This window comes from Oncorhynchus gorbuscha, linkage group LG18, assembly GCF_021184085.1.
Source record: "Oncorhynchus gorbuscha isolate QuinsamMale2020 ecotype Even-year linkage group LG18, OgorEven_v1.0, whole genome shotgun sequence".
NCBI lineage: Eukaryota > Metazoa > Chordata > Actinopteri > Salmoniformes > Salmonidae > Oncorhynchus > Oncorhynchus gorbuscha.
This window is the reverse complement of record NC_060190.1, coordinates 26,375,313-26,398,264: the sequence shown is the minus strand read 5'-3', so window position 1 is coordinate 26,398,264 and position 22,952 is coordinate 26,375,313. Positions and strand designations below refer to the sequence as shown.

Sequence of the window (22,952 nt, the reverse complement as noted above, 5' to 3'; positions counted from 1 at the left end):
ATGTTAGCACAGCTGACAACTGGGGTGCTGATTAAAGAAGCAATAAAACTGTCCTTCTTTAGACTAGTTGAGTATCTGGAGCATCAGCATTTGTGGGTTCGATTACAGGCTCAAAATGGCCAGAAACAAATAACTTTCTTTTGAAACTTTTCAGTCTATTCTTGTTCTGAGAAATGAAGGCTATTCTATGCGAGAAATTGCCAAGAAACTGAAGACCTCGTACAACGCTGTGTACTACTCCCTTCACAGAACAGCACAAACTGGCCCTAACCAGAATAGAATGAGGAGTGGGAGGGCCCGGTGCACAACTGAGCAAGAGGACAAGTACATTAGAGTTTGAGAAACAGATGCCTCACAAGTCCTCAACTGGCAGCTTCATTAAATAGTACCCGCAAAACACCAGTCTCAACATCAACAGTGAAGAGCCGACACCAGGATGCTGGCTTTCTAGGCAGAGTTGCAAAGAAAAAGCCATATCTCAGACTGGCCAATAAAAATAAAAGATTAAGATAGGCAAAATAACTCAGACACTGGACAAAGTGTTATGGACAGACGAATCTAAGGTTGAGGTGTTCGGATCACAAAGAAGACAATTCGTGAGACTCAGGAAAAGTGAAAAGATGCTGGAGGAGTGCTTGACGCCATCTGTCAAGCATTGTGGAGGCTATATGACGGTCTGGGTGTGCTTTGGCGGTGGTAAAGTGGGAGATTTGTACAGGGTAAAAGGGATCTTGAAGAAGGAAGTTTATCACTCCATTTTGCAATGCCATGCCATACCCTGTGGACGGCGCTTAATTGGAGCCAATTTCGTCACAGGACAAGGACCCAAACCACAGCTCCAAGCTATGCAAGAACCATTTCAGGAAGAAGCAGTCAGCATGAATTCTGTCTATAATGGAGTGGCCAGCACAGTCACCGGATCTCAACCCTATTGAGCTGTTGTGGGAGCAGCTTGACCGTATGGTACGTAAGAAGTGCCCATCAAGCCAATCCAACTTCAGGAAGCATGGGGTGAAATCAACAAATTGACAACTAGAATACCAAAGGTCTGCAAGGCTGTAATTGCTGCAAATGGAGGATTCTTTGACGAAAGCTACGTTTTGAAGGACACAATTATTATTTCAATTGAAAAATCATTCATTCTAACCGTGTCAACGTCTTGACTATATTTCCTATTCATTTTGCAACTCATTTCATGTATGTTTTCATGGAAAACAAGGACATTTCTAAGTGAACCCAAACTTTTGAACGGCAGTGTACCTCCAATAGCTAGCATGACGACTGATTATCAAACTGGCAGATTTTTTTCCTAGACACATTTGGTCTTTTCATTTTTAAAAGTTGTTTGAAAACAAATGGTCAAAATTGAGAGAGTTAGTTGGAAAGATAGCAGGGACCATTGCCAAAACGTATTCAAAAACAGTACTCAAAAGATATTAAAGCAGTTACTCAACATCTTCAATTGGCACTAACTGTCGGGCAGGGTAGAATTTTTTTTTTTTTTTTTGCCCACGCTACAGACTGCTATATAGGTCCACTAATACAGGACTTGTAAAGGCCTACATTTGTTAAACAAAAACAACAACAAAAACGTTTTCATAATGTAATTCCGATATTTCCGGAGGTACTGTAGCGCCGCTACTTCCCGCGGCTGTGGTAGCTGGCGATTAACATTACACTGATCAATTAAAGCGGTTGAATGAAAGTTTATAGATGGGCATCAACTTCCTCAAGTCCACATTGTTCAAATAGGAACTTGCCCCATGTGTGCTTTTCTAGAACCAGCTTGCCCTAGCTTCAGACCAACCTAAACTACTCAGCTTTACAAAAACTACACAACACGACACTGTGGCCTCCTATGTCCTGGTTAGCATATTTATGCTGGGTGATACTCAACCGTGCCAATGGTAGTAAGAACAACAACATTCACATCAACCTGTGATGTTCTTGATAAAAGCAGCATTAAATGGATACTGAGGGTTGTCCTCTCAGAACTTTTGCCCTTTCCTGAAAATCTGAAGATCTATATGGAATAGTCTACTCTAAAAATGTGGGCTGGGGCATAAGAGTGGAGAAAATGAGCTGAGAGAAGGAGGGAAGGAGAGAGAGAAGAGATGGATTGGGGAAAGGGGACAGAGTGAGAGACATCTAGTGAGGGCAAAGACCATTCCAACTGTGCCAAGAGGAGCAGACACTCCAACTCTCCGGCCGAAACCATATGACTCATGACCTCTCTATACAGAGGTGACAGTTAAGTCTCTGGCTGCGTTTCATTCCAGGATGTTGCTCCCTCCCCTCTGTCCTTCAATGAAAGCCGAATATGGCGGAAACCAGGTGCAGGTATTTCTTACATTGTTGTGTCAGACGTGCGATATGCGAGTGAACTAAGAAAAAAAAGGGAGGAAACCACGTATTAGAATGAAACGCAACCCCGGCCAACCCAAACCCAGCCTGGAATCCCATTGGTCAGAATGCAGGCACAATTAAACCACAACCCCTGGTGGGTGTTTGTGCGTTACTTCAAAAATGCAATGCTTTTAGTTGAAAAATACTTTACAAAAAAAATAAAAAATACCAATGACTTCATTAGCTGTATAGTCTCCCAGTCTGCATGATGAGACATCTTTGAGGTAATCAAAGTGTTTCATTAGACAACAATAAATACCAACACATATTACAAAAGTAAAAACAGAGGCAACTGCTTTAATGCTAAAGCATAATCTGTAGCTAAAAGAGGTAGATCATTGTTGTGTACATCCATTGTGGACACTCCTTTTAATGTTTGAAGAAGAACAAAATAAAAATCTACACGTCAAAATCAACGGTACTGTGTATCAATCCCTGTCACATTCAAAACGTTTATTGAAAGGCAATCTCACTCAATCAAAACGATTCATATAATGTTCTTTAAAAATAAAATAAAAATAAAAAAAAATCTATTTGTAAATTGAATTTCGAATCGTTTTTCAAACTGGATTTGTAATGGTAATTGCTTTGTACAACCTTTATACATAAGAACTTCAAAAATGAGACTGTTAAGCTAGCTGATGCTGGTGTACCATGGGCTGTAATGTGGGCATACACCCTCTGTTTGACATAGAAAAATAAACAAGACAAGAAAAGACATAGCCTACTGTATTAAACTCAACATTTCTAGTTGAATTTCATTTAATAAATGGTTCTTAAAAGGTAACTGACAAAATAAAGGGAACACCAACAAAGTGTCTTAATAGGGCGGTGGACTGCTACGAGACACCAGAACAGCTTCAATGGTCCTTGGCATAGATTCTCCCAGTGTCTGGAACTCTATTGGAGTGATGCGACACCATTCTTCTACGAGACATTCTGTTGATGGTGGTGTAAAATGATGTCTCAGGCGCCGCTCCAGAATCTCCCATAAGTGTTCAAATGGGTTGAGATCCGGTGACTGAGACACACAGAACCTTTAAACCCCCTATGCTCCTTAAAGACCCCCCTCTTTCAAAGTCACTAAGATCTTTTCTTCTAGCCATGGTAGCCAAAATAATGGGTAAATGGGCATTTTTATGCATGATCCTAAGCACGATGGGATGTTAATTGCCGAACTCATCTTGGAACCACACCTGTGTGGAAGCTCCTGCTTTCAATGTACTTTGCATCCCTCATTTGCTCAAGTGTTTCCTTTATTTTGGCAGTTACCTGTATGTTCCAGTTCGGAGTTCGCTAAAAATGTCAGAGCTAAAATTGAGACATTCTAAGTCGATGAATGAAAATGAAAAATGCTTAATTTGGATTACTGATCAAAAATCTATAGAAAGGAACATTCAGAGTTTGCTCGTCCTTACCGTAGTTAATGCTATTGAACAGCTTATTAGGTGAAAAGTCTAAAGTTTATATCAATGGTCATAAAGCCACTTCAGGCCTTTTCTTCATCAAGCGTTTTGGAATATCCCCTCCGTGTGACTGGATATTGAGCAGCTATAACTGTGCAAACCAGATGCGAGCGAGAGAGACCTCTCCTTACCCTGTACTTCTTTAAAGGGGAGATTTGTGACAACATCCCGCCCTGTGGCACTTACATGATACCCAAGCCTTTATACATACATACCGAAAATCAATACTGTATATCTATATCTCATCAACTGAAAACAATCAACTCTCTTTATGTACACACAGAGATATGCATGAAAGGAAATGAAAAACCAAAACCGCCCAAAATGCACAAGTCATCTAACAACCGTAACCTCGCAACACACCCTAACCTTCACCAAACTGACATGAACACGAGTGGTACTGAGTAAAAAGGAATCATGTAGCCTACCATCACCTTAATGAAACACATCCCGAGAAAGAGGAACTTGTCAATCAACAGCATGAACTAAAATAATTCCACGAATCATCAGGTGCCTATGTCAGTGAATTCCTAACACTAGGTATTTAGTGTGTTTTGCAAAACAATATCCCTTTATACAACTTCTATAGCTTAATAGATAAAAATCCACTAAATTATTTTTTCTGCAGTCATTCAATGGAACATTTGCTATGGTGGCTGGGAGGGGACATAACAAAATAATGAATGACTGTCAATAAGGGGGAGAGTGAGGGAGTAGGTTGTGGTCCACTATCTGACGTCTAATGTTAATGTTGATGTTTTAAAGCAATGACAAGGTTTACTGTATGCTAAGAACACAATGTTCTGATTACGTTCCTTCAACAGTAGGAAGACAGAGTCCTTGTTTTCCCCCACGTCCTGCAAGAAGACCACAAAATAGCACTCTCTGCAGCCTATAGTGATGATGTCATAACTAAGTGCCACAGTAGTTTCTGTTTGGCCAATCACGAGTCCAGTTGAAGCAGAAGTGGCACTCGCGTACAGGGACTGAAGGACAGGATGTACAATAGAGCGCCGTCTACCTTGACTCACGCAATCCATTTACCCTCTTTTTGACTTTTGAATTTCCCCAGATGATGTCAGTGTCTTAGCTTCGAGGCCACAGCTATAGGCTGACATAATTGAAACATTCCAGGAAGTCAATGTGTCATGCCCATTAAAACAGAAGGAGATACTAAAGGCGCCGGGGAGAAGTAACCCCTAGGTATAGATCTAGGCTCAGCTTCTCCCTTCCCCAATCCTAAACTTAACCATTAGTGGGGGAAATGACCCAAGGTCAGCATATAAGGGCAACTTCACAATTAACCAAGATATCGCTATAGCCTCTTCGGACAGTTTCCGGCACACAGATTTGGGTAAGCCTAGACCTGGACTAAACATGAATTTAATAAAAATGTGTCCAGGGAAAGCGGTCCCCAGTGTCCATTCACTTGTTTTACAATATCATATACATGTAGGTCATTTTGAACACTGGAGCAGGTGACATGACATTAAATGTGGTCAACAGGTGCTCCCTAAAAACCTTTAAGGTCTCTGTCGGGTAGCCGTAATAGTTCATAATAAGGGATTGGAATGAAGTGCTTTACATTGTATGGGTGAACTCACCTAATCCACACAGCCAATGTGTTGCACACCCTTGGGTGACCTTACACACGGTTCTTGCATGGACAGGGGAATGAAGAGATCGAAAGCATATGAGTTGGTTCTACTTTATACAAGTACAATAGCATATCTGAGCCATAGAAATAACATATTAGATATATCAATTGTGTATCTACAGCCCAATGAAATCAATAGCTACTAATGAATACGAGCCACATTTCTTTAAACTGGCTTTTTTTGTATTTCTCTCCCTCTATATGGCTTATATTAGAGAGCAGCACTGTATATTCAGCTTGTATAACATCCATTTTCTCCCAAATGACTAACCAAAGTAAAGGCGCCAACCACCCATCGACGACACAATCTTAGCCAATGCGTCAATCAATCACTCACCCACACCCAAACATATATAGATTCATCTATATACATATATATATATAAGTAGAAAAGTTTGGACACACCGACTCATTCCAGGGGTTTTCTTTATTTGTACTATTTTCTACATTGTAGAATAATAGTGAAGACATCAAAACTATGAAATAACACATATGGAATCATGTAATAACCAAAAAAAGTGTTTAAAAAAAATCAAAATATATTTTAGATGTTAGTTTCTTCAAAGTAGCCACCCTTTGCCTTGATGACAGCTTTGCACACTCTTGGCATTCTCTCAGCCAGCTTCATGAGGTAATCACCTAGAATGGATTTCAATTAACAGGTGTGCTTTGTTAAAAGTTAAATTGTGGAATTTCTTTCCTTCTTAATGTGTTTGAGCCAATCAGTTGTGTTGTGACAAGGTAGGGGTGGTATACAGAAGATAGCCCTATTTGGTAAAAGACCAAGTCCATATTATGGCAAGAACAGCTCAAATAAGCAAAGAGAAATGACAGTCCATCATTACTTTAAGACAAGAACTTTGAAAGTTTCTTCAAGTGCAGTTGCAAAAACCATCAAGGGCTATGATGAAACTGGCTCTCATGAGGACTGTCACAGGAAAGGAAGACTCAGAGTTACCTTTGCTGCAGAGGATAAGTCCAATTCGAGGTAACTTCACCTCAGATTGCAGCCCAAAATAATGCTTCGTGCTTCAAGTAACAGACACATCTCAACATCAACTGTTTAGAGGAGACTGCGTGAAATCAGGCCTTTATGGTCAATTTGCTGCAAAGAAACCGCTGCTAAAGGAAACCAATAAGAAAAAGAGACTTGCTTGGGCCAAGAAACATGAGCAATTGACATTAGACCGGTGGAAATCTGTTCTTTGGTCTGATTAGGCCAAATTTTAGATTTTTGGTTCCAATCGCCGCGTCTTTGTGAGACATAGAGTAGGTGAACGGATGATCTCCGCATGTGTGGTTCCTACAGTGAAGCATGGAGGAGGAGGTGTGATGGTGTGGGAGTGCTTTGCTGGTGACATTGTCAGTGATTTAGTTAGAATTCAGGACATACTTAACCTGCATGGCTACCACAGAATTGTGCAATGATACATCATCCAATCTGGTTTGCCCTAAGGGACTATCATTTGTTTTCCAACAGGACAATGACCCAAAACACACCTACAGGCTGTGTAAGGGCTATTTGACCAAGGAGAGTGATGGAGTGTTGCATCAGATGACCCGGCCTCCAGAATCACCTGACCTCAACCTAATTGAGATTGGAATGAGTTGGACCGCAGAGTAAAGGAAAAGCAGGCAACGAGTGCTCAGCATATGTGGGAACTCCTTCAAGACTGTTGGATAAGCATTCCTCATGAAGCTGGTTGAGAGAATGCCAAGAGTGTGCAAAGCTGTCATCAAGGCAAAGGGTGGCTACTTTGAAGAATCTAACATCTCAAATATATTTTCACTTTTTTGGCTACTCCATGATTCTATATGTATGACTTCATAGATTTGATGTCTTAACTATTATTCTACGATGTAAAAAATAGTAAAAATAAAGAAAAACTCTTGAATGAGTAGGTGTGTCCAAACATTGACTGGTACTGTATATATATAAAAAAAAGTTGAGAAAGCATAGTGTTTCAGAGAGAGAAAGTGAGAGTAAGCCGTAAAACACGGTCATCAGTATCATGTTTGCATATATAATCCAAGAATTTCCTTACTAAGCGTTAGTAGTAGTAATATCTATGTAGCCCTATGTACAGCTGCGGGGGTCATTGTATCGATACGTAGTATTTACAGGATGCAGCCACGGGAGGGCTGAGCAGCATACAACATCGGAGGACTCGGACGTGTCAAAAAATGAAACAGAAAACGCTCCATCCGAGTCCTCAAGACATTCTTTTCAAAGAATTCCACTTCCGAGTTGGAAACGGAAGGGGTGACATCTGTGAAGAAGCAGCTTAGAAACACTCCACCTACTAAAAACTGTACATTTGAGGGGGGGGAAAAAATGAACAATTCATGGAATTGTTTTAAGATCCTGTCCAGATAACTTGCATGGTTTGTGGATATAATACAAAAAGACGTAGACAGTAGAGTAACCGGCCTAACTTTGCATTCATGGAATTGTTTTAAGATCCTGTCCAGATAACTTGCATGGTTTGTGGATATAATACAAAAAGACGTAGACAGTAGAGTAACCGGCCTAACTATGCATTTCCAGTCAGTTTGGCATTGTAGCCCTTTAAAAACGGTGGTATAACTTGAACATAGACATATATTAATAGATACGCTTGAGTACAGGTAGCAGTGTTCGTGATACATAGAAGTTGTAGCTAAGTCTATTTAGAGCTATCATAATTGCCCCTTCCCCCACAACCCCTCCAAAAGAAAGAAACCAACCAACCAGAGCTCTGGCTTGGTTTGATTGACAGCTTGTTGTAGTGACTAAACAGCCACAGCTCACGCACACTATTCCACAACCAAACTATTTCCAGGTTACAGATAATATTCTGCAGGCTGTATGAATCTATTCAGAGTATACACATTTCCTTCATCAATTCCTAGAGGCTAGTTAGCAAAAGCTAGCACAAACGGTGAGTGTGCACATAAAAGGCATCATGTGGCTACACTAGAAGCCTGGAAGCTTAGAGAGAGCGTGGACAATACCTTCGGCAGAGGTGAAGGACGTGCATCTTGCGGCGTATACGTACACAAAAACACTTGCCCTTGAGGGAAGCGATTGAGCAGAGTAACCGGAGAAAGGATGAGAGAAACACGTGGAAATACTTTGCAGGCACTGTTTTTTGCTCCAGTGAGGACCTAGTGTCTATCAGCTATCCCACGATTGAAATGTTATCATGCATTTTGAAGGTTCTATGCTGTGTGTATTTCTGAATACAAAAACTGAGAGAGGAGAAAATCAGAGGTAGCTCCAACAACTGTATAAGTGAGTGTCCTTACGTGTGTGTGTGTGTGTGTGTATGTGTGTGATCATATGTATGAGTGACCATACACCGCCATGCATAAAAGCAGCACTTGCATGACACACACACAAAAAGCACACGGTGTACTGTATATACCGGCACACAAGACGCAATACTGTTTGGCAATATACTGTCTCTTAAATACCAAGGTAAGCGTACATGTCAAATATAGGCAGAAGTGCCATGTATGTATGGTTCTGAAGTAAATTCCCTTGTTTGTATAATTCGCTCCCCATCGCTTTGCATGTTCCAGTCAACAGCTCCTCAGGTACCCAGTCCCAGGCCTGACCTACCGAAGCTCCTCAAGCACACGAGGCAGGGGAATTTGTAACACACACACACACACACACACACACACACACACACACACACACACACACACACACACACACACACACACACACACACACACACACACACACACACACACACACACACACACACACACACACACACACACACACACACACACACACACGCACACACACACACACACCTATTACCCCCCCTCCCTCCCTCACAACACACACCTTCACTCACACCATCCACAGTCCGTCTAACCACATTCCTATAGCTCCCACCTCATACTCCCCTCCCACCTCTCCTATGACCTTTCGTCCACCTCAACCAACATCAAAGGTCACCAAAAAAGTGTTAATTTAGGAGACCTCGCTGCCGAACACCTCCAGCACCAGCGGGGTCAGCTGCATGCTGTGCTCGGGCTGGAAGGACAGCGAGCGGTACTGCTTGGAGTGCTCCTCGTTCAGGCTGCGCAGGTCCGCCAGCTTCTGGATCATTTTGGCGTACACGAGGCGGCCGCCCGGGTGGTGCAGTTGGATGTAGGCCTGCAGCGTCTCCGACAAATGGTCCTGCAGGGTCTCGATGCGCCCGTGGTCCTGCACGCCCGGGCGGTCTGGAGGGGAGAGAAAGGAGGGAGAGGGGCAAGGAGATGCGGATGGTAAGTCTTTTAAAGGGCTTCTTCATATTCATTATCTCCTGCCCCATACCAGACAGTGTCTACACATGAAGGGAGGGGAAAGACATGGCTGGTAAGACTTTAAAGAGGCTATACAGATCTTTTGCCTCAGAGAGGTGCTCTTGAGCCAAAAAGAGTCCGCTAAATGTCCAGAAATAATGTCCAGAAATTATCTTATTGTATGAAAAGGAGCACACCTCTCCACAGCATGTTAGCCTAACATCAGCCTAAAACTAAGCATATGTATGGTTTCGTGAGAAAATAAATCAATTAGGCTAATATTATATAATGTACAAACACGCTTGCATGTATATTTTAGCCTACAGTAAACTGGGAAATCTACACTGAGTGTACAAAACATTAAGAACACCTGCTCTTTCCATGACATAGACTGACAAACGATTCTCGTCCTCCTCTTCTGAGGAGGAGTAGTTAGAAGGATCGGAGGACCAATGCGCAGCGTGGTAAGTGTCCATATTGAATTTATTATATGAACACAAAACAAAAACAACGAGAACGAAACGAAACAGTCCTGAACGGTGAAATACAAAACACAGAACAGAAAATAATCACCCACGAAACACAGGTGAAAAAAGGCTACCTAAGTATGATTCTCAGAGACAACTAACGACACCTGCCTCTGATTGAGAACCATACCAGGCCAAACGCAAAACACAACATAGAAAAACGAACATAGACAACCCACGCAACTCACGCCCTGACCAAACTAAAACAAAGACATAATAAAGGAACTAAGGTCAGAACGTGACACTGACCAGGTGAATGCTCCTTATTGATGTCACTTGTTAAATCCACTTCAATCATTTAGATGAAAGGGAGGAGGAGACGAGTTAAAAAATGCTTTTTAAGCCTCAAGGCAATTGAGACATGGATTGTGTATGTGTGCCATTCAGAGGGTGAAAAAGCAAGACAAAATATTTAAGTAGATTTGAACGGCGTATGGTCGTAGGTGCCAAGGCACCTGTGAGTGTGTAAAGAACTGCATCACTACTGGGTTTTTCACGCTCAACAGTTTCCTGTGTGTATCAAGAATGGTTCACCATCCAAATTTGACCCAAATTGACACGAATCGATGCTGTTTTGAGGGCAAAAGGGGGTGCAACTCAATATTAGTAAGGTGTTTCTACTGTTTTTGTATACTCAGTGTATATACACACACGTTATCAGACACTAAGGAATTCATGAGATAAGAAATTGATGAATATTTATGTGCAAACACAGGCACGCAGTGCATGCATGAACAGGGCATTCAGAAAGTATTCAGACCGCTTTACTTTTTCCATATTTTGACACGTTACAGCCTTATTCACAAAAATGGATTAAAAAAATAATAATAATCACACATAATACCCCATAATGACAAAGCAAAAACAGTTTGTTACACACTTTTGCAAATGTAAAACGGAAATATCACATTTACATAAGTATTCAGATCCTTGAAGCATATTTGGCAGCGATTACAGCCAGATTACAGTCTCTTCTTGGGTATGACGCTTCAAGCTTGGTACACCTGTATTTGGGGAGTTTCTCCCATTCTTCTCTGCAGATCCTCTCAAGCTTTGTCAGGTTGGATGGGGAGTGTTGCTGCACAGCTATTTTCAGGTCTCTCCTGATCGGGTTCAAGTCCGGGTTCTGGCTGGGTCACTCCAAGGTCATTCAGAGACTTTTCCCAAAGTCACTCCTACGTTGTCTTGGCTGTGTGCTTAGGGTCATTGTCCTGCTGGAAGGTGAACCTTTGCCCCAGTCTGAGCGCTCTGGAGCAGGTTTTCATCAAGGATCTCTCTGTTCTTTGTCTCCGTTCATCTTCCCCGAGATCCTGACTTGTCTCCCAGTACCTGCCGCTAAAAAACATCCCCAAAACTGCCACCACCATGCATTCAGGCCAATGAGTTCAATCTTGGTTTCATCAGACCAGAGAATCTTGTTTCTCATGGTCTGAGAGTACTTTAGCTGCCTTTTGGCAAACTCCAAACGGGCTGTCATGTGCCTTTTACTGAGGAGTGGCTACCGTCTGGCCACTCTACCATAAAAGCCTGATTGGTGGAGTGCTGCAGAGATGGGGACCTTCAATTCCTTTGACCTCATGACTTGGTTCTTGCTCTGACATGCACTGTCAACTGTGGGACCTTATATAGACAAGTGCGTGCCTTTCCAAATCATGTCCAATCAATTGAATTTACCAAAGATGAATTCCAATCAAGTTATAGAAACATCTCAATGATGATCAATGGAAATAGGATGCACCTGAGCTCAATTTAGAGTTTTATAGGAAAGGGTCTGAATACTTATGCAAATAAGGTATTTCTGTTTTTATTTGTAAGAAATGTACAAACATTTCTAATCACCTGTTTTTCGCTTTGTCATTATGGCATATTGTGTGTAGATTGATGAGGGAAACAATTGATTTAATCCATTCTAGAATAAGGCTGTAACACAACAAAATGTGGAAAAAGTCAAGGGGCCTGAATACTTTCTGAATGCACTGTATATGCACATGTTATCGTCAACTTCACTGATGAAAATGCACAAAATATACACACGCACAGGTGTGTGAACTTCAGCACAAAGACACACAACCCCCCCCCCCACAAGCTAACTGATCCTCACAAAAACAAGCTGACTCCCATAAACAATTCATGCCAGACACACACACACTACCCCCCCCACACCCAGTGTCAGCGTGTACCTGGGGAGAGTAGGCAGATGGCCATGAGCAGCACGTGTTCCTCCTCGTGGAGGTTGAGTTTTTTCAGGCCAATCTGGAATTTGACCAGGGGCTCCAGCAGCTCCAGAGTGTGGCCCGCTGCAGGAGACAACACACACACACACACATACACACAGACACACACCGTCAATCAGATCAGATAGCAATCACAATATACAGTACCAGTCAAACGTTTGGACACACCTACTCATTCAAGGGTTTTTATTTTAATTAAGAGTGTGCAAAGCTGTCATCAAGGCAAAAGGGTGGCTACTTTGAAGAATCTCATATATAAACTATATTTGGACTTGTTTAACACTTTTTTGGTTCCGTATGTGTTATTTCATAGTTTTGATGTTTTCACTATTATTATACTATTATTCTGCAATGTAGAAATTAGTAAAAAAATAGAGAAACACCCTTGAATGAGTAGGTTTGTCCAAACGTCTGACTGGTACTGTATCTTTCATTATATTGTTTGCCTAACACTAAGGATTTGTGTGGTTTTGTGAGATAAGAAATGGATTTAGCGTATATAATGTATGAGATATGTTATACGGTATATCTACACTTAACAAAAAATATAAACGCAACATCTAAAGTGTTGGTCCCATGTTTCATGAGCTGAAATAAAATGTCTTTAAAATGTTGTGCGCAGATTTGTTTACATCCCTGCTAGAGAGCATTTATCATTTCCCAAGATAATCCATCCACCTGACAGGTGTGGCATATCAAGAAGCTGATTAAACAGCATGATCATTACACAGGTGCACCTTGTGCTGTGGACAATAAAAGGCCACTCTAAAATGTGCAGTTTTCTCACACAGCACAATGCCACAGATGTCTCAAGTATTGAGGGAGCATGCAATTGGCATGCTGACTGCAGGAATGTCGACTAGAGCTGCTGCCAGAATGTTCATTTCTCTACCATAAGCCAAGCCCAATGTCGTTTTAGAGAATTTGGCAGTACGTCCAACCGGCCCCTCAACTGCAGACCACATGTAACCACACAAGCCCAGGACCTCCACATCCGGCCACTTAACCTGCGGGATCGTATGAGACCAGCGACATGGACAGCTGATGAAACCGTGGGCTTGCTTAAGCGAAGTATTTCTGCACAAACTGTCAGAAACTCATCTGCATGCTCGTCATCCTCACCAGGGCCTTGAGCAGACTGCAGTTCGGCGTCGTGACCAACTTTAATAGGCAAATGCTCATCTTCGATGGCCACTGGCACGCTAGAGAAGTGTGCTCTTCACAGATTTATTCCTGTTTCAATTATAGACGGCAGTCAGCGTGTATGGTGTCGTGTGGGCGACCGGTTTGCTGGTGTCGACGTTGTGAAATAGAGTGCGGTAGGGTTATGGTACAGACAACAAACACAATTGCATTTTATTGATGGCAATGTGAATGCACAGAGGTACCGTGATGAGATGCCAAGGCACATTGTTGTGCCATTAATCCGCTGCCATCACCTCATGTTTCAGCATGATATTGCACGGACCCATGACGCAAGGGCTGAAAGGGCTGAAAATGTCCCAGTTCTTCCATGACCTTCTTCCATGGCCTTCTGCCATGGCCTTCTTCCATGGCCTTCTTCCATGGCCTTCTTCCATGGCCTTCTTCCATGACCTTCTTCCATGGCCTTCTTCCATGGCCTTCTTCCATGGCCTTCTTCCATGACCTTCTTCCATGGCCTTCTTCCATGGCCTTCTGCCATGGCCTTCTTCCATGGCCTTCTTCCATGGCCTTCTTCCATGGCCTTCTTCCATGGCCTTCTTCCATGGCCTTCTTCCATGGCCTTCTGCCATGGCCTTCTTCCATGGCCTTCTTCCATGGCCTTCTTCCATGACCTTCTTCCATGACCTTCTTCCATTCTTCCATGGCCTTCTTCCATGGCCTTCTTCCATGGCCTTCTTCCATGGCCTTCTTCCATGGCCTTCTTCCATGGCCTTCTTCCATGGCCTTCTTCCATGGCCTTCTTCCATGACCTTCTTCCATGGCCTTCTTCCATGGCCTTCTTCCATGGCCTTCTTCCATGACTTTCTTCCATGGCCTTCTTCCATGGCCTTCTTCCATGGCCTTCTTCCATGGCCTTCTTCCATGGCCTTCTTCCATGGCCTTCTTCCATGGCCTTCTTCCATGGCCTTCTGCCATGGCCTTCTTCCATGGCCTTCTTCCATGGCCTTCTTCCATGGCCTTCTTCCATGACCTTCTGCCATGGCCTTCTTCCATGGCCTTCTTCCATGGCCTTCTTCCATGGCCTTCTTCCATGGCCTTCTTCCATGGCCTTCTTCCATGGCCTTCTTCCATGGCCTTCTTCCATGGCCTTCTTCCATGGCCTTCACCAGACATGTGATGTTTGGGACGCTCTCGATCGACGTGTACGACAGCGTGTTTACAGTTCTCATCAACATGCAGCAACTTCGCACGTCCACTGGAGAGAAGTGGGAGAACAATTCCACAGGCCACACTCAACAGCCTGTTCAACTCTAAACGAAGGTGGTAACACCAGACACTGACTGGTTTTCTGATCCGCACCCCTACCTTTTATTTAAGGTATCCTGTGACCAACAGATGCATATCTGTATTCCCAGTCATGTGGAATCCATAGATTAGGGCCAAATGAATTTATTTCAATTGACTGTTGTACTTATATGAACTGTAACTCTGTACAATCTTTAAAATTGTTGCATGTTGCCTTCATATTTTTTGTTCAATATATGTCTCTTATTCATTAGTATTTAAAAGGCCAAACTGATCCTAGATTACAAGGGCCCAGGTAACAAATAACTGTTGATTATGGTTTCCCTAACACTCCTCTCAATGCCATTTTCAAACATGTATGGGTTTATTTCCAATGATTGATCTTCCGGTTTTCAAATGGTTTCCCTAAACACTAAGGATTTGTGTGGTTTCGTGAGATAAGAAATGGATGACCTGAATAGCATACAAGTCCTAGTGTTGTAGACGGAAACGTATAGTTCAACTCAGTTCCCTTTAGTTAGGTGTTAAATGCAACTACATGTCTCCTGGTGGTCTACTTTGGATCATGACAAAAGGAAAATGAGAAAAAAGCAAGTTGCCAACTAAACAACCAAAAAGTACACTTATGTGTTATCAATTGTTGAATGAATTTTTAGTTATTAATTATCTCTATTTGCAATCATAGCCTGCTTACTCATATCGCCTCGTAACAAAGGAGAATGGAGTGTCGCTAGACAAAAGCTGTCAAAGTAACAAGCTACGGAAGACAACAACAACAACAGCGTCATTTTGAGTGAAAATAAAAATGGGCACAACGCAAGGTTTTCCTTGTTTTCAGGAAAACGAATTTGCTGTCGAGCCCGGCTCAATCTCCAAATGACTGGTCAGCCACAGAGATGCCGTGGCTAACTTGGGTTTTTGTCTTCGAGAACAAAAACACATTTCGTTCTGTGAGAGACCAGGCGCTTTGTGAGAGTGTCTTGGTCTAGAGTGACATTCTTCGGTTGATCTGTAAAAATACCCGAGGCTTAGTTGAAAGGCAAAATGAATGCCGTGCCTTGAGGGTCTGCGGATGGGTGTATGGTGTGTGTGTGTGTGAGAGTACGTGTTCATAGGTACATGTGCCAAAGTGTGTTACACTCCATTTCAGCTTTCCTGGCGTAACTGACACACAGTCATGATAGGAATGCCACGGGACATGTACTGGAGAGTGTATAACTGTGTGTTTTGTGCCTGCACAAATGCATGCATGTTTGTAACCCTTTCTCGCTCACCTTTAGTGGCAACAATAGTGGCGAGTGTGTCACATAGTGTGTGTGAGTGTGTCACATTGCCTCGCCTTTCTGTAAAGTGGTGTCCCCACACAGTTTCAGAGCATGTCCTCGAAGCGAAATGACTGGTGTTTGTGTGTGTGTGCTCGTGCCATCGTTGACAGAGTACAATGGTTTTGACTGCATATACTTTGTGTGTGTGTGTCGATCCCATGGTCTGTGTTCCGTCCTCACACATACATGCGTGTGCTAGCCTGCCTAAGTCTCGTACCTTTAGCGACGTCGTTGACGCAGTACTTGAAGTCGGACCCTCCGCAGCTCCAGGACATGTCATCCAGATTGAAGGACTGGTTGGAGCGCAGCATGATCACCTCGATGGCACTCGACTTGAGCAGGGCAATCTGGTCCTCAGCCGTCAGCTCCCTGGAAGGATTTACAACCAGGGGTGTATTCATTAGTGCACACCGCAGAAAAAAAGAAGAAGATTTTGCAGCGGGAAACAGAAACGAGCGTTTCTCATTTGTTTAAGTCGTTTTTCTTCCGTTTGGTATTTAACCTCTTGCTCCTACCTGGCACGCAGGCGTCCCATCTAGACATCTGGAAATACAAATGCGCTACGCTAAACGCTAATAGTACTAGTTAAAACTCAAACGTTCATTAAAATACACATGCAGGGTATTGAATTAAAGCTACACTTGTTGTGAATCCAGGCAACAAGTCAGATTTTAAAATGCTTTTCGGCGAAAGCATGAGAAGCTATTATCTGATAGAATGTAACACCCCAAAAGACCCGCAGGGGACGTAAACAAAATAATTATCATAGTCGTCGCTACACAAACCGCACAAATAAAATATAAAACATTCATTACCTTTGACCATCTTCTTTGTTGGCATAATCACTATTGGGTCTTTTTTTCGATTATATCGGTCCATATATAGCCTAGATATCGATCTATGAAGACTGTGTGATAAACGGAAAAAAATAGCGTATTATAACGTAACGTCATTTTTTTTTATTAAAAAAGTCGACGATAAACTTTCACAAAACATTTCGAAATACTTTTGTAATGCAACTTTAGGTATTATTAAACGTTAATAAGCGATCAAATTGATCACGAGGCGAAGTACGGTCGGAGACCGGAAGAAATGCGTTGCCTTGCATCTGTTTGACCAAGAAACAAAGCTTAGGCAAATGACAAGACTCTAGACATCGTGTGGAAGCTGTAGGTATTGCAACCTCAGCCCCATTAAATGTGGTTCACCTTTATCAATGGGTTCAAGTCGCGCATGGATATATATTTCCATTTTCAGTGATCAGATTTTCCTGCACTTTTCGATGAAACGCACGTTCTGTTATAGTCACAGCCGTGATTTAACCAGTTTTATAAACGTCTGAGTGTTTTCTATCCACACATACTAATCATATGCATATACTATATTCCTGGCATGAGTAGCAGGGCGCTGAAATGTTGCGCGATTTTTAACAGAATGTTCGAAAAAGTAGGGGGTAGGATTAACAGGTTAATGAATGTGAATCAGGAAGGTGGCATCTGTTAAAAGAAGAGGACATAATCAGTCGGCTTACGGTCTTCGTACGGTCAGAAAGGGGTTTAAAAGGATTGGGTTGTAGATTGAGATTTCGGAGACGGTTGGTTCCAGCCCACGATATCTGATTGGTCAAAAAAAAATCAGTCGTTCCAGGTGCACAGTGGGCTAATGGTCAGACGGGTTAAGTTCAAAGGCTGGGGTATCTAGATCTAGCTGTAGTGGGTAAATATTGGAAGGATCTGGTAACACTTTAGGTAGATGGGGCACAAGATAGCAATTGGCTATTCATAACACCTTTATAAACTCCACTCACAAGTGGTGCTATAAGGAAGTTCATGTCATGTTCATGTCGGCGGTTTTGCAACCCTGTCATTGAGTTACCAAAGATGTATGTATACCCATTAGTTTGAGCAGTTGTGTTGTGCAATCGAGATAAATAAGTGTCTAGAGTTGTAAGGCGCTGTATCTCACACATGCACGGGTCCATGCACACACCCACACACACACACAGCAAAAACATTTGAGTAACACAACCTTAGATTCAGTTGTAGTAAGACATTCATAAAGTGTATTACAGTTTACAAGCATTTCGCTACACTCGCAATAGCATCTGCTAACCACATGTATGTGACAAATAAAATTGGATTCGATTCGAGTCTTCGAGAAGCAATGGCTTTGTAACATTAATTGTAGCGCACTGACAAGCCTTTAAGCTCAAAGCTCTTCTTGGGTCAGAAGACAGCTTACGTGATCATTACTAACAATGCCCGTTACTGTGTCCTCGACCTCACTTTACTCTGCCACCCCGGGGGGGGGGGACAGAATGTACACAGTGACGACCACACACACGCCTAAGGTTACTGTGACGAAAGCCACTCGCGTCATGTGTAGGACAGATATCAGCTGCTGATAACAAAAGATAACAGAAAGAATTGCATGTGTAGGCACACTTGTCCTCGTTTTGTAGGAACACTCAGACCCTTAAACGAGTAAACACACAAATAAGGCTTTGTTCACATTCATGCCACGTAGAGTTAAATAGATTTTCAGGCCAACTGCTTTTACTCGTATTGGAGTATGACATATACACATTTTTTTGCGCCCATTGTAGGAACACACACAAACACATGAACGCACACAATGTCTCTCTCAAAAAACAACAACAAGCACACAATGTAAAGTGCATAAACCCCCCCCCCCCACACACACACACACATTACCCCCCTTGCTATCCCGTCATCCCCTACCTAATCCACCCACCCATCCCCCTTCCCACACTCAGCCTTCTACCCACCTGAAGCCAGGGATCATCTTGGCGAAGCCGATGACCTTTTGGATGCTGTAGCTGACCAGGTCGGCCAGGTGGGGCAGCATGGAGAGCTTGGAGCCGTCGTCGTCGGAGTCCGGGCTGCCCCCCTGCTCCTGGTACATCATCAGCAGGTTACTGAAGTTCATCAGCTTAGTGTCCACCGACTCTATATGGAGGGAGGGTGGAGGAGAGAGGGGGGGGGGAGAGAGAGAGAGAGAGAGAGAGATTAGATGAGTTAAAAACTCTTCGGAGAAAAACAACATTCCCATCAGATTCCGCTGTTAAAGGGAAAGGGGACACGGAGAGAGTGACCGAGAAAGAGTGAAAACATGAAAACACAAGAAAGAAACATAGCATCTAAGTCAGTAAGATAAAAAAAAAAAATGTGGATACTGCGGTAAACCACACACACAAGTACACGCACACATGCGCACACACACCCACCCACTCACATGTAAATCGAATGAATGACTCAACACAGAACGAGGTTTGTTCATTGAGGAATGGAACACAGTGACCATCAGAAAACAGCTTAGATAAAGAGCAAGAGAGAAGAGAAACAGAAGTAGAGTGGTAGACAGAAAGAGATACAACAAAAGGATGATAGAGACAGTTGACGTTTACATACACCTTAGCCAAATACATTTAAACTCAGATTCTCACAATTCCTGACATTTAATCCTAGTAAAAATGTCCTGTATCAGGTCAGTTAGGATCACCACTTTATTTTAAGAATGTGAAATGTCAGAATAATAGGAGAGAGAATGATTGATTTCAGATTTAGTTTCTTTTATCATATTCCCAGTGGGTCAGAAGTTTACATACACTCAATTAGTATTTGGTAGCATTGCCTTTATATTGTTTAACTTGGGTCAAACGTTTCAGGCAGCCTTCCACAAGCTTCCCCCAATAAGTTGGGTGAATTTTGGCCCATTCCTCCTGACAGAGCTGGTGTAACTGAGTCAGGTTTGTAGGCTTCCTTGCTCACACAGTTCTGCCCACAAATTTTCTATAGGATTGAGGTCAGGGCTTAATGATGGCCACTCCAATACCTTAACTTTGTTGTCCTTAAGCCATTTTGCCACAACTTTGGAAGTATGCTTGGGGTCATTGTCCATTTGTAATACCCATTTGCGACCAAGCTTTAACTTCCTGACTGATGTCTTGAGATGTTGCTTCAATATATCCACACAATTTTTCTGCCTCATGATGCCATCTATTTTGTGAAGTGCATCAGTCCCTCTTGCAGCAAAGCACCCCCACAACATGATGCTGCCATCCCTGTCATTCACGGTTGGAATGGTGATGGCGATGGTCATTATGGCCAAACAGTTCTATTTTTGTTTCATCAGACCAGAGGACATTTCTCCAAAAAAGTACAATCTTTGTCCCCATGTGCAGACTATTTGCATTGACCCCCCCCTTTTACACCGTTGCTACTCTCTGTTGTTATCATCTATGCATAGTCACTTTAAAAACTCTACCCATATGTACATATTACCTCAATTACCTAGACTAATCAGTGTCCTCGCACACTCTATTTTACTGCTGCTCTTTAAGTACTTGTTACTTTTCTGTACTATTCTTATTTGTACTGCATTGTTGGTTAGGGGCTCGTAAGTAAGCATTTCACTGTATTTGGTGCATATGACAATGAAGATTGTATTTGATTGACTGTTTTTGAAGGCAGGGAACGCAGGCTGTGAGGACCCTGTCCCTCTGTGAGTTCATTCCATTATGAGCGGATGTGTTAATGGGAGACTGGGGTCTGAAGGGCTACAGGGTGTCCTGAGAAACCCCTGAAGATTCTAAGTAAAACCCCATGAGGGATTGACACACACACACACACACACACACACACACACACACACACACACACACACACACACACACACACACACACACACACACACACACACACACACACACACACACACACACACACACACACACACACACACACACACACACACACACACACACACACACACACGGGAGCAGGAGTGAGCTCCCACACAAACACACAGGAATCAATCACTGGTGACAACTAACACCAATTGTGTGAGCTGCACCTCCCTCTCCATGTGTCCGCTTCACCATCTGATTCTGAATTGCTCACCTTTTCCCATTTTGTTCTGTGTGTGTGTGTGTGTGTGTGTGTGTGTGTGTGTGTGTGTGTGTGTGTGTGTGTGTGTGTGTGTGTGTGTGTGTGTGTGTGTGTGTGTGTGTGTGTGTGTGTGTGTGTGTGTGTGTGTGCGTGCGTGCGTGGGTGTGTGTGTGTGTGTGTGTGTGTGTGTGTGTGTGTGTGTGTGTGTGTGTGTGTGTGTGTGTGTGTGTGTGTGTGTGTGTGTGTGTGTGTGTGTGTGTGTGTGTGTGTGTGTGTGTGTGTGTGTGTGTGTGTACATGTCTAACGGAGGTAAGAATGTGCCATAAGCTCACTCCACAGCTAGCTTGAAATGTTGCCAGTGGTGCTATCGAAGATAATATTTGTCTATAGCACAACTGGACGGTACATTGTCAAAAAAGGGCGGTCACGTGTTTGCCATCAGAGGATCACCGGCTCAAGCCCAGTAAGGGGACAGGGGCGGTGGAGGAAGCAAAGCTGTTAGCAGCACACTGACGTTTGTTTACCTGGAGAGTGGCTGAAGGAGTCAGATGAGGCATCAGATAGAGAGTGGAGAGAGGCAGCTCTGCTGGCACTGCGTGTCACTGGGCCTTCTCGGACCGGAGGCTAAAGGAAAACACACAAACCATTTAGTACACATTTTTACATGAATATAAAATCAAACCCACAATCATGGCATTGCAAGCGCCATTCTCTACCAACTAAGGCTGACCGTAATTAGTAGACTGGTCGAATGATTGGTGGATAAGCTATTGGTCAACCGAGATTTTTAGTCGAGCAGTAGCATATATATACACTGCTTCGGAAAGTAATCAGACCCCTTCCCTTTTTCCACATTTTGTTACGATACAGCCTTATTCTAAAGTGGATTAAATAAAAAAATATTTAATTGATTAAATTGTTTTTTCCCCCTCATCAATCTACAAACAATAGCCCATAATGATAAAGCAAAAATGTTCTTTTACACATTTTTGCTCATTTATTTGTAAAAATTACATGGAAATATTACATTTGCATAAGTATTCAGACCCTTTACTCAGTACTTTGTTGAAGCACCTTTGGCAGCGATTACAGCCTCGAGTCTTCTTGGGTATGTCACTACAAGCTTGGCACACCTGTATTTGTGGAGTTTCTCACATTCTTCTCTGCAGATCCTCTCAAGCGCTGTCAGGTTGGATGGGGAGCGTTGCTCTAAAGCTATTTTCAGGTCTCTCCAAAGACGTTTGATCAGGTTCATGTCTGGGTTCTGGCTGGGCCACTCCTGCGTTGTCTTGGCTGTGTGCTTAGGGTTGCTGTCCTGTTGGAAGGTGAACCTTCGCGCCAGTCTGAGAGCTCCTGAGCAGGTTTTCATTAAGGATCTCTCTGTACTTTGCTCCATTCATATTTGCCTCGATCCTGACTAGTCTCCCAGTCCCTGCCTCTAAAAAACATCCCCACAGCATGATGCTCCCACCAGCATACTTCCCTGTCAGGATGGTGTCAGGTTTCCTCCAGACGTGATGCTTGGCATTCAGGCCAAAGAGTTCCATCTTGATTTAATCAGATCAGAGAATCTTGTTTAAGTGCCTTTTGGCAAACTGCAAGGGGGCTGTCATGTGCCTTTTTACTGAGGAGTGGCTTCCATCTGGCCACTCTACCGTAAAGGCCTGATTGGTAGAGTGCTGCAGAGAT

At 42.9% G+C, this 22,952-nt stretch overlaps 1 protein-coding gene across 3 annotated transcripts in view; it reads right to left on the bottom strand.

Moving 5' to 3' along the window:
* Window positions 1-389: 389 nt before the first annotated feature.
* LOC124002473 (vitamin D3 receptor B) overlaps window positions 390-22,952 on the bottom strand; it is a 78,830-nt gene continuing 56,267 nt past the window's right edge. For 2 of the 3 annotated variants that reach the window (XM_046309891.1, XM_046309890.1), the window contains exons 6-11: window positions 21,788-21,887; window positions 19,142-19,322; window positions 16,571-16,722; window positions 12,524-12,640; window positions 9,509-9,753; window positions 390-2,384 (exon numbers count right to left, since the gene is read on the bottom strand). In XM_046309891.1, the coding sequence (XP_046165847.1) occupies window positions 2,361-2,384; window positions 9,509-9,753; window positions 12,524-12,640; window positions 16,571-16,722; window positions 19,142-19,322; window positions 21,788-21,887 (819 nt within the window). In that variant the 3' untranslated portion in view covers window positions 390-2,360. Of the gene's footprint in view, window positions 2,385-9,499; window positions 9,754-12,523; window positions 12,641-16,570; window positions 16,723-19,141; window positions 19,323-21,787; window positions 21,888-22,952 lie in introns of those variants that run through there. The other variant, XM_046309892.1, reaches the window with a different exon arrangement.